The sequence below is a fragment of the Eptatretus burgeri genome, chromosome 4 (genome assembly GCF_056783735.1).
Source record: "Eptatretus burgeri isolate ZD-2024b chromosome 4, Ebu_testis_v1, whole genome shotgun sequence".
In the NCBI taxonomy this organism is placed as follows: domain Eukaryota; kingdom Metazoa; phylum Chordata; class Myxini; order Myxiniformes; family Myxinidae; genus Eptatretus; species Eptatretus burgeri.
In genome coordinates, this window is record NC_140964.1 from 65744933 (window position 1) to 65757432 (window position 12500).

Consider the following 12500-nt stretch of genomic DNA (forward strand, 5'->3'; position numbering starts at 1 on the left):
GAGAGAGAGAGAGAGAGAGAGAGAGAGAGAGAGAGAGAGAGAGAGAGAGAGAGAGAGAGAGAGAGAGAGAGAGAGAGAGAGAGAGAGAGAGAGAGAGAGAGAGAGAGAGAGAGAGAGAGAGAGAGAGAGAGAGAGAGAGAGAGAGAGAGAGAGAGAGAGAGAGAGAGAGAGAGAGAGAGAGAGAGAGAGAGAGAGAGAGAGAGAGAGAGAGAGAGAGAGACTGGAGAGAGAGAGACTGGAGAGAGAGAGAGAGAGAGAGAGAGAGAGAGAGAGAGAGAGAGAGAGAGATAGATATATAGATATAGAGATAGAGATAGAGAGTCTCAGGATTGAAAGACATCTTCCAAGTGCAAGACCAGCTTGAATTTTGTCATGGTCTGAGGAGAGGGAAGGTGGCTGCTGCCTTTCTGAAGGACGAGATATGTCACGGTAGAGAGCAGACCATAAATAGAGAAAAAAGGATTTTACAGAGAGCTCATTGATGAAGATTAGGAAAAGATTGGGCCGAGAACACTGCCTTGGGGGGACTCCAGCCTTGACAGGGGAGAGGACATGAAAGGACTCGGTTGAGAGCCACACGTTGGCTATGAGAGTGGAGGAATTCAGCAAATCCAAGAGTGGAGTTGGCCTTGGATTCCATAGGTAGACAGTTTAGAGAGCAAGGCAGGATGCCAGACTGTATCAGAATCTCAAGATATGTCCAGAGAGACAGGCTTAATCTCATGTCTGATATTGAGGGTCTCCACCATTGTTGGGAGAATAGAAGCAGCATGTCCAAGGTAGATTGACCAGGTGTGAATCCAAATTGATGATCTGAGATGAGGCTGTTGGAGAAAAGGAATGATTTTATGTCAACTGCCACTATGGATTCCATGACCTCGCTGATTGGTCTGTAATTAAAGTGTCCATTTTCACACCTTTTTGTACATCATGCTGTGATGTTGGCTGATATCAAAGCAGATGGATTTACCTTTGGTAAATGGCAATGTGACAAGGTCAGAGAGGAAGAGCGGAGAAAGTTTTTGAGCTAATGCTGTCTGGTCCAGTTGCAGAGTCAGAGACGAAGGTTGCCAGAAACTTTTCCACCTTTTCAGGTGCAAAAAAAAAATAGAATTCAGGAGCAGTAAAATACAACTGGGAAGGAACAGTCGAGAGAGAGGGGGTTTAGTGATAAGATTTTGAAGCAAACACAGAATTGATGCATTCGGCCTTCTCATGATTGGAGTCGGCAGTGAAGCCATTTGAAGTAAGGGAAGGGATAGAAGGGGAGCATACTCCAGAGACTGACTTGACAAGGCACCACCAGGTTTTAGAGAAGGGAAACACGTTTGAAAGCTCATTCTTGAGATTGGACCGATGATGTTTTCTGGCTCTCCTGAGAGTAGACACACACTTGCTGCAGGCTTTTTGGAAAGATCTGAGGTTGCCTTGTCAGATTTGCCAACCAGGAGGCGAATGCAAGTTGTTTTAAAGTAACTGCCTCACCACAGGATTCAGAGAACCAAGAACGGGAAGATGGGTAAGGTAAATCGGCTGGAAGACTATTCTGTCGGCAAAGTTTGGTAATGATACGTGAAGTGGTGAAAGATTAGACACAAAACTAGACAGTACCATCCTTTTATTTAAATAAGATACCAAATGATGTACAGGTCTTTTTACCTGTATTACCAAAAAGCAATGCAGCAACCTCGACTTTGCTCGTTAACCAAACTGCAAACATCAGGCAGAGACCTAACACGTTTCGCTTTTCTGTCATACCTTGCGTCCTGTCCTGGGTATGCGCCGCGAGCTGTCCTTGTGCTATCAGCAGCAGCAAGCGACCGCATTGCCAGGCGGAGCCGTGCGCGAGTATGGGGTCCGCAATGGCTGCAAGCAACCGTCCACACTCCTCAGGCAACCCCAACAGCAGCTGAGTGGTAGTTGAAGGGGTATAAAAACCAGTTCAAGCAAACCACAATGGGTCAGATTTTACCCCTTTGGCTCAAAATTTGCACAAGTTCCTTTATACCTGTGCATGTGCAAGGCCAACCAAAGCACGCAGTGCAAGGTTCTGAAAGTGTCCCGCTCGAGCACGTGACAAGCCAGCCATAAACAATGGGATAGCTTGGCATGACGAACCTGCTTGTACCTGCAGCTCTGCAAGGGCCAACTGGGACCTGAGGGTGGGAGAATAATAAAAAATGAAAACCACAAAACCATCTGTGCTCAAATATATAACACCTAAGGGCCATCTGCATAATACATCGACACACAAAATAAGGGTGTGGGGTTTGGGTTTTCAGGTTGATATTATACAAATTGTTTGTCAAGTTATTTAATTGTCAATTCAAAAGTCCCCCCCCTCCCCCCACCTCAAAGCAAATTGTCATTTTTAAGGCACAAAATAACAGATGCTATTATACAAGGTAATTTAACAAATATATAATTCCATTACTCTTGCAATACTGGCTGAGAATGATAGTGGTTAAATTATGGTTACCATTGCAGTCCGTTTCATATATTGGAAACCAAACCAAGTGTTTTCAAAGCATGTTTTATTAAATATCAATGCTTATTGATATTCAAAAATTTAACCTTACATACTGTTTAAAACAAATTTCAGCAGAAAGCTTAAATTACCACCAAATGCAGTATCATTGTCTATGACCTTTGAAAGCAAAACATCCATGGTATACACAAAATGATACAGTTCAGCAATCATTGCAAAGCAAAATGTGAAAGAACTCTCTCTACATTCCTCACTTGATGTGGATTTCAGGCCCAAATCCAGGCTGAGCTCGCTCACATGCCGCAATGTTTTGGTGGAAAATGGCAGCGGCCTCCTGGCTTTGACCAAGAGCTTTCAGCACAAGGCCTTTCCTGCAGTGCAGCAATTGACAAAGTTAAAGCAAGTTATTATGAGCAACAAATTACACCATACACAGGAAACCATGCAGTTTCACAGAATAAAAAGACCAGGCCGGCAGCCTTGCATATTTTTACCTGTACATCCCCTCAGCAGTGTCCAACGCGCACATTCGAGTAACCAATGGCTCTGCCTCATGTGGTTTGTCTTCTGCCAGTGCCTTCGTCATAAGAATTTTCAATCTGCTTCTCATCCACAGCTTCCGAGATAGATACATGCAAGAAGAATGAATGGAGTACGTGCTCGGACAAGATGGCAAGCTCAATTTTAAAAACCATTTCCACAACATCGATTGGATAATAAGCGTCAAATGAAAAAAGAATGACACAAAAAAATTAACCCTGTGATGTGTCACTGCAACATGTGCACTTATTCAGGTGAACCAACTGGATTGTGCAAACTTCATCTGAAGGGAATTTAAAGTACAGTGGCCTTTAAAAGTATTCAACCCCTCCAAAGTACACATTCTTATGCCACCTGAGCTATTTCAGGATGCTTTCAAATCAAACTTAATATATGGAGTTTCCACAAACTACTCCAAAGTGAAAAAGCAAAAAAATGCAGAAAAAAAAATGTGAATAAGTCAGATTAACAGAGAAAATCAGATGATTCTCAGTTGCATAAGTATTCCAACAGTTTGCCTAATTAATCCTAAATCACTTCACGACCAAATTATTTGTTTAAAAGGTTACAAAATAACTGCAGTCGGTTTCACTTGAACGTAACCAGTGGTTTAACTTTAAAATTTAGCTCCCCACTTATCTAAGGAGTTTCAGAGCACAACTCACTTGGTCAACCAACAAGCTTCCCAAATAAGTCAAAGTGGTGGAGAAGCACCGTTCAGGAGAGGGTTAAAAAGAAAATTACAGTCACTGATCATCCCTTTGAGTTTGGTGAAATCCATCATTAAGAAGTTGAAGACATATCATACCATCCAGACTGTACCCAGAGTAGGTCGCCCATCCAAACTCAGCAGCTGGGCAAGCAGGAATCTGGTTCGGGATGTCACTGAAAATTCAACAGTGACTGAAAGATCTGCAAGGCTCTATGTCCGAGATGTGGGTCAGTGTTCATCAATTAACAATATCTCACTCCCTTCACTAAGCTGGCCTCTATCGACAGGTGGAAAGAAAGAAGAAATTACTGAAAAAAGAGACTCATCTAAAAGCTCGTATGGAGTTTCCGAAAAACCATCTTAATGATACTGCAGGCATGTGGAGAAACGTTTTGTGGTCAGACGAGACAAAAATTGAACTTTTTGCTCTAAATTTTTTGGTCAATTCAAAGCGTTACATCTGGTGCAGGCCTAACACTGAACATCACCCAGTCAACACCATCCCTCCTGTAAATCATGGTGGTGGCAGCATCATGTTATGGAGCTGCTTTTCATGAGCAGGGACTGGTAAACTTGTCAGCACAGAAGGGACAATGGATGGTGCAAAGTACAGGAGAATCCTTGATGAAAGCCTCTTTGAGTCAGCCATGAATATGATTGGGTAGGAGATTCACATTTCAGCAGCACAATGATCCAAAGCACAAAGCTAAAGCCACACAAGAGTGGCTGAATAAAAAAAAATAAAGAAATAAATGTTCTTGAGTTGTCCAAAGTCCTGACTTGAACATTTATGGTGAGACTTCAAGATTGCAGTCCATCGGCGATCCCCAAACTTGGCAGAACGAGAGCAATTTTCATGAGAAAAATAGGCAAAGATTTCACCATCTCGCTGTGCAAAGCTGGGACTGACCCACCCATAAAAACTCAGCGCAGTCATTGCTGCAAAAGGTGCTTCCACAGAGTACCAACCGAAGGCGCTGCATGCTTTTACAACCAGTGAATTTATATTTGTGCATGTTTTTGCAGGTCGAAGCTCGTATGAGAGCTAACACACAGAATGTACAACAAGGGGAGCAGGACATAAGAGGGGTGGGAGAGGGAATGACAAAACAGTGGGGAACAGAGACATGAAGCGATCTGTGGAAGGGAGAGGGATGGGGTGGGGTACACAGGATAAACAAGATGGACACTGCAGGGACTTTCAGGAAGGAAGGCAGGGAATTTGAAAGAGGTGGTTTTGGGGTAGATTATCAGGGGTAGAAAAGATTGTGGTTTTGGATGTGGGAAGACAAGAGGTGGTGGTGAAAAGCTGTTTTGAAGACTTGGAGGGAAGAGTAGAATTGCAGAGTGTAGGAGTTTGTTCCAAAGGTGGGAGGGAAAAAAAAAAAAGAGAGAAATGAAAGAGGTGAAGGTGAGCAGTGATTCTTGATTTTGGTAGTTTTAACAGAGGGGGTTGCTGGAGAACCTTAAATGCCCTGCAGAATTATGGGAAGGACATATCGCAGATAGAGCGGGGGGGGAGGAGGAGGCAAGACCGGAGAGAGATGGCAGAAGACAAAGACCACCGACCTGCCTGCAGTGAGAGAATTAGAGACCCAAATACTCGACCTCATCGTGGGAGATACCAATGATCGTAAATGCCTTGGTTTCCACAGCGTGAAGCTGAGAAAGGTGAGAGGCAGGAGCACCAGCCCAGAGAGGAGAGCAATGCTCTATCAGGCTGTGGACGAAAGCGTTGTATGTGGTCAGGAGCTCAGGTGGGCCGAGGAAGGCCTTTGCACGACGGAGGATGCCTAGTCGACGACTGGCTTTGGAGTCAAGGTTGGAAATGTGGCTTTCCCAGGAAAGATCATGGCAGATAGTGAGACCCAGAAGCTTGAATGAAAGGATTTCTTCAAGAGGATTGTTGAGAAAGTAGATGTGGGGGTGGGGGGGGGGGGTTCCAGATGGTCCTTTTGAAGAGACATCATGAGATTTGTCAGGATTGAAAGACATGTTCCACGTGTTGGACCAGCTTATTATTTTATCCAAATCTGCAGTTAGTGAAGAGGCTGATGCTTGCTGATCTGAGGGATGACAGATGGTATGACAGAGGGTGGAGTCATCGGCAAAGAGATAAAGAGGATTTTCCAGAGAGTCGGAGACATCGTTGATGAAAAACAGAAAAAGAACAGGGCCCAGAACGCTGCCTTTAGGAACTCCAGCCTGGACAGGAATAGTGGATGAGAGAACTCCATTTAGGGCCACAAGTTGGCTGTGACAGGAGAGGAAGTCTGTGAGCCACGAGTGGAGATGGCCTTGTATACCATAGGAAGAGAGTTTGGTGAGCAGGGCAGGGTGTCAGACCGTGTCAAAAGCACACGATATGTCCAGGGATATGGCTCTGATTTCATGTCCGGCATTGAGGATCTCCATCCATTGATCAGAGAGCAGAAGCAGCATATCCAGTGTAGAGTGACCTGGTCTGAAACCAAATTGATGATCGGAAATCAAACCATTGGAGAAGAAGAAGGATTTAATGTCTTAAGCAATGATGGATTCCATAAGCTTGCTGATTGGGAGAAGGCTGATTGGTCTGTAGTTGCAGGGATCTGTTTTTGCACCTTTTATGCAGGGCAGTAATGTTTGCTGATTTGCAAGCAGATGGCAGATGACCTTGAGTAAATAAGGGGGTGAATATAACAGGGAGAGGGTGAGCAAGAGCAGCAGAGCAGGATTTTAGGACACGTGGGCTGATGACGTCTGGACCGGTTGCAGAATCTGAGTCGAAGTTTGACAGAAAGCTCTCCACCTTGTCAGGAGAAAAGGACACAGAGTCCAGGAACAGCTGGGTGCGACTGGGTAAGGTGGGTCCAGAAAGTGATGGCTTTGGGACACAAGATTTAGAAGTAAACACGGAGTTTAGGCATTCAGCCTTTGCACATGCATTGTCAGGTGTGAGGCCATTTGAGGTTAGGGAGGGGATGGAGGGGGAACATACACCAGAAGCTGATTTAACTAGGTGCCACCAGGATTTGTAGGAGAGAGACAGGTTTGAGAGTTCAGACTTTAAATTAGAAAGATGTTGTTTTCTGGCTCTCCTGAGGGTAGACACACATACTTGTTCTGAGCTTTGTGGAAAGAACTGAGATTGTCTTCAGTTGGATTTGCCTTCCACGAGGCGAAGGCAAGTTGTTTCAGGACAACTGCCTCGCCACAAGCTTCAGTGTACCATGGGCGGGAGGAAGAGTCGAACAACTGAAGACGAGAGGGGATAAATCTGTGCATTTTAGGTGAGAGAGAGAGAGAGCAAGTTTTTGGTTAATTTGGATTGGCAAATGCAGAAGGAAGCTGGTAGGTTGACAAAGGTAACAGGAAGAGGAAGAGGGGGTAGAGAAACACGTGGTTACGGGAGGCGTAAGGTTAGAAGTGAAAAGACAAAGACAAAATTGTTTTTTTTTGATAGATTTTTCAAGATTAGGTCAGACGAGGTAAAGGAAAGGTTGAAGAAAAAAATTGTGAAGGTATATGGTGAATGTGTGTCAGCTAAAGTAGAAGGAAGATGGTAGGTTGGCAGAAGAAAGAGGAAGAAGAGTCGCAACAGGAAATCACGTGGTTACGTTGGGGAGAAAGGTTAGGAGGAAAAGGGGGGGGGGGGTATTGCATTTAAAAAAAAAATATTTAAGTCAAGAAACAGGGTACAGTTGGGAGGGACAGAAGAAGGGCAGTGGGAAAAGTGGAGAAAATAAGAACTACAAATAAATACAAATAAACACCATCGTTCGTGCACATAGACAGGAAGACGGGTATGCCTCAGGGAAACCCGATTTGACAAGATCGACAAAAACGCACCAAATAGCACAAATTTTGAAACAAAACCGAACTAGGAACACACAGTAAACATGGAGGCAACAACAAAAAAAAAGTCAAAACGCGACAAACGACGACCGGAAACTTATCTTTGAGAAAGTCGGAAGAGACCCCCGCCCCCCCCCCCCGAGAGAACCAACCGTCGCCCCAAAAACCAGTACCGGAAGATTGAACCGGAAAACCAGAAGGTATTCCTGCAATGTAACCTGCTTCAACGATAAGTGTTTGGATTGATGTCTTCACTTATGAATGCAAAAAAGCTCATTTCGAAGAGAAAAAAAATAAAAGAAAATAAAAAAACCTTCATCCACATGTTGAAAAATTGTGTGCTTCGCCTGTGGGTCGCACAGATAGCTCAGCACTGGTACGGTTCACCAGAGGACCTGGGTTTGATTCCTGGTCTGGGCGTGTCATTTTCTCACATATACATATTGTCACAGGTCTGGCAGTTAAATGAAATCCCCACGCCCAATTGTGGTGGATGGGTGGTTAACACCAACCAGCTCAGATCGCCAAGCGGTTTTCCTTAGGTGGACACGTCATCCTCAGAGATTATGTCACACCCGAGAGGAGCAGGGCACGGTGCACAGCTGGATGCACAGCAAAAGGGATTTATACTTGAACCCTATGACAAATACACGGACACAGCAACTTAAAATTAACGGGGAGATTAAATGAAAATACAAATATTTACAAGGGTAATTCAAAATGTAATAATAACGTGAAGTAAATTAAGCCTGAAGTCGAGGTGCCTCCACACAGACTTCGATACAGACAAGGAGGAAATGAAATAAAAGAAAAGCAAATCCTCCCTTTATGGTCCAGAGATGGTCCACTAACTTGGTCCAGAGATGGTCCTTATGGAACTTTGGAATTGAGGCGCTTCGTTCTGCACGGATAGACGCATCCAAAATAGCGCGAAGCCACTCTCTGGGCAGGAAACGCATGTAAGGCAATTCGTGAAGTGGTATTCAACGCCAAGGCTCAGAGACCGCCGTGCAGCTTCGTCGTCAATCGCGCTTGCCGATGCGCTCTCTGTAGAATGACGCCGCTCCATTCAGTGACATACAAGAGGCTTCGAGGTCCATTTCTCACGACCAGCCAAGAGTCGATGGCCAGCGTCTTGCTTCGTACGTGAGCCAATTCACAGCACGACACGAGAATCACGCAGCCATTTCGTCGTGCCGAGAGGAGAGCAAAGGAAGATCCTCCGTCCCAGCCACGTTCCTCTCACAACTACAACTGCAAACTTCACCCTTCTTCCACATCTGGGCATGGATTGCTGGCACAAAAACCAAAAATGTGGGGCTTCTGCCTGCTCGGCACATTTTGCTTGCTTGCTTCATGACTGGCTTGTAAATGCAAAAACGGAGGAATAGGTCACAGGGGGCAATCACATACTGGGGAAAATTGGTCGTAATCCCCATCGAATTAACACAGCACCATCCCCTATGTGGTCACAAATAACACTGAAGCTCACAGTCTCCCTACTTGGTTTACATCGAGATGTCTCCTTCACGTCCACAGACCAAGCAACTCTATACTATCCCAACTTTCCTACGAAATTCCTCCATCTACCCCCATAACCATAACAATATGTTTGTTTGCCTGTTCATTTATACATATTTCCTGTCAGACCCTACTATTTGTAGGGGATTTGTCCCTGGAAAATTCTGTGAATGGCGAATAATGGGGGCATTGCTTCAATGGAAAAAAAGTGGGATAGGTTCGTGATTCATAAGGGAAAATCAAAAATCGCATGAAAAAAACTTCAAATACGCCAGTGAAAAAAAACATGCATACGAATGCGAAAAAACAAAAAACACAAACAAAAGGAATACGCGAAGCATAGGGCCACAAATGTAGAAGGCTCTAATGCGCTCTTCCTTCAGATCCAGAAGATCTTCATTGCTCAACTCTCCCCTGTGTGAGAGAAGCAAATCCTCAACATCATCTTCATTGACTTCCTCAAATCCCACTTGCTATGTCCACAATGTGTTGCCTTGCTTCACTGACTTCAGCCTCAGTCAAACCTCTGAACTCAATCACTGCCTCAGGCCAAAGTTGATGGAGATGAAAGTGCGGCTGGGTATACATTCCCAATAAAGTCCAGTTTCAGAGGTTAAATACCTGACTTGGTGTGCAACCTCCATCTGCAATCACTGATTTGAAGACAGCTGGAAATTTTTCGGCAGCAGCATGATCTGCGGCAGCAGCTTCGCCGTTCAACTTGAGATTGTGGAATGCATGGTGAGTCATGAAGTGCTCAAACCGCCCATGACTGGCAACAAAAGGCACTAGATCATTGGTTAGATCACTATACAAACTCCTCACCTTCTCCTGAATTACCATTCCAGACAAGGGCATGTTATGTTGGTTCTGATGCTCGATCCACGTAGTCAGCATCTTCTCCATTTTCTCAAGAACATCAGGCCGAGATCTTGCAGTTCTGGTAACACTGCGATTCGTTGTTGTCTGAGCACTCATGGATTTTATAATGATTGTCACGAATGGTTCTCACTGCAGAACCATGAAGTCCCATCTCTGAATATCAATGCTGCGCTCACCTCTATCAATGCAATTTTAAACTTTTAATTTCACCTCCAATGAATGAAAATTTCTTGAATTCTTCTTCACTTGAACATTATCTCCAATGCCACTTGTTGCATGCTTTGCAGTCAGTTTCGGCCGCTGTGAGTGAACAACTCGCTCAGAATGACAGAGCACGGTTGTTGTTGAATTAAATCCATGCTGCAGCAAAAACGCGTGATCAGAACACAAGGGTCACCCATATATACATACATACATACATACATACATACATACATTTGGCATATTTTAGTACAATTGGCCTGAGGTTCTCCAAAAGAGCCAAATATGAAAAAGCTTTCCAAGCATTACCAATCTGTTGATAACCACACACCTTGGCATATTGGGAGTGCGGGGGAAAACGCTGCCGGCAATACTCCAGGATTTCCATGGCTGCCATGCATCTTCCCTTCAAAAGCCAAGGGTCACCAGAAATGGTGCATAAAACAAAAAGGCAAAATCAAAAAATATATTTGAGCAAAGCAATTCCAAGCTATTGATTTTAAAGCAACATGGCATTCAAATTTTTGTAAGGATTAAAAGTTTGAGGCAATGGAGGTAGAACAAACTAATTTGTTATCCAATTATTCAAATCGATTAAATCTGCATTTAGTGATAGTTTCATCACAATAGTTTCCATTTTATTGGTTCACAAAAAAATATTTTCACAAAAAAAATGTGTGACCACTATATTCGTTATTGTTGTGTGTCTGTCTGTCTGTCTGTCTGTCTGTCTGTCTGTCTGTCCCGAGCATAGCTCCGTGGGTTTTGATCCGATCCTGATAAAACTTTGGTGGGAGGTTTATATCATGATCGAGTTGTGTTTTCCTGAGAATGGGCATGGTGCGCCCAATTATGGGCGGAGCCACGCCCAAAAAACATGTGTTTTTAGGGGGTAGCCGATTTCAATTTGCATCTTCTCTGAGGGGGTTTGTCGAATCTGACGGGTTTCGGTATTTGGTTAGCCCAATGGCACCTGCATAGCCCCACGGAGCTCGATTTTTCATTTTCGTCCCAAGGTCAAGGTCACAAACTTTGAAAATTGCGAATTTTGACATAAAAATCCATCTTCTCCGAGGGGTTTGTCGAATCTGGCAGGAGTTTTGGTATTTGGTTAGCCCAATGACACCTGCATAGCCCCACGGAGCTCGATTTTTCATTTTCGTCCCAAGGTCAAGGTCACAAGGTCACGAACTTAGAAAAAAGCGAATTTTGACATAAAAATCATACGACCGCCCAAACTTTGAGAGCGAGGAAGACAATATTTTTGTGCATAATCTTGAGATCATTCCCCACCTAAAGTCTTGAAACCATTGTGCTCTATCTTGAACACCTTGCCCGTGGTGCCCCCTTCAACTTTGTTTTTACGCTGATTTCATCAAAGTATGGATAATCCGAGGAGTGTGAAATGCCATATAGCCTATATGACGTTATATTTTTCCTGGAATGTTCCAGAGGAAGTTTTGCAGCAAAGCTCATAATCCTTGACCTTTGACCTTTAAAGTTCACATAGGTCAAATTTTCAAAGTTGTGGGAATCGAACCGGGTTTTCGACCTTCTTTGACGAACTAACTCCAATAAGCTATAGCACGTATCCTGTTTCCTTATTTATTGTCCACATTGTTTTGTGACCTTTAAAAGGTTATGCAAAGATCAAAATTTTAAAGTTGTTGAACGAAACCGGGTTTTCGATATTTTGCAGCTAATAACCTGTCACTCGTACCACATCATGTTGATCATTTTTATAACTTGGTCAAACATCATCACATTGTCTCATCCTTGACTTCTGAAACAATCTACATCGTCAAATACCGCTTGTGAACCATCGTCGTCTTTAGACTTGTAATCTCTTTAAATTAAAGTAAACCAGCAAAAGCCACTTTGCACAAAGATATTTTTACACAACTTAAAAATGACGACAAAGAGTACACGACATTGCACACCTACTACTACTACTACTACTACTACTACTTCTTCACCGGCCCTAATTATTCCCATCTTGTGGGTTTGGTAGCATTGGATACAACACAATAGTACATAGCTGAGGAGACTAAGTGGTTGAAAGGCTTCATTTGCTCAAAAGTGTTTACCTGCGCTGCATGCATTTCGGCCAGGTGGCACAGTGCCACGCACACGCTCTCCGTGCCAAGCTCAACGCTGCTTTCACCAAAACCTTCATCCCGTGGAGGAAAGAAAAGCAGCAGCTGGCACTGTTGCATTGCCAGGCGACTGGAGATGACAAAATAAAATGTGTCAGTGTATTTGACAGCAGGCACATGCTTCTTCCTTGCTTGATGCTCAGCATTTAAAAGGATAGAGCAC

The 12500-nt window shown here is 43.9% G+C and overlaps 1 protein-coding gene across 2 annotated transcripts in view; it reads right to left on the bottom strand.

Annotated features, from left to right (window-relative positions):
* ANAPC5 (anaphase promoting complex subunit 5) overlaps positions 1 to 12500 on the bottom strand; it is a 59316-nt gene that overhangs the window by 10721 nt on the left and 36095 nt on the right. For both annotated transcript variants that reach the window (XM_085878496.1, XM_085878497.1), the window contains exons 11-16: positions 12269 to 12407; positions 10513 to 10587; positions 2983 to 3104; positions 2743 to 2859; positions 2009 to 2156; positions 1759 to 1909 (exon numbers count right to left, since the gene is read on the bottom strand). In XM_085878496.1, coding sequence (XP_085734622.1) covers positions 1759 to 1909; positions 2009 to 2156; positions 2743 to 2859; positions 2983 to 3104; positions 10513 to 10587; positions 12269 to 12407 — 752 coding nt within the window. The remainder of the gene's footprint in view (positions 1 to 1758; positions 1910 to 2008; positions 2157 to 2742; positions 2860 to 2982; positions 3105 to 10512; positions 10588 to 12268; positions 12408 to 12500) is intronic.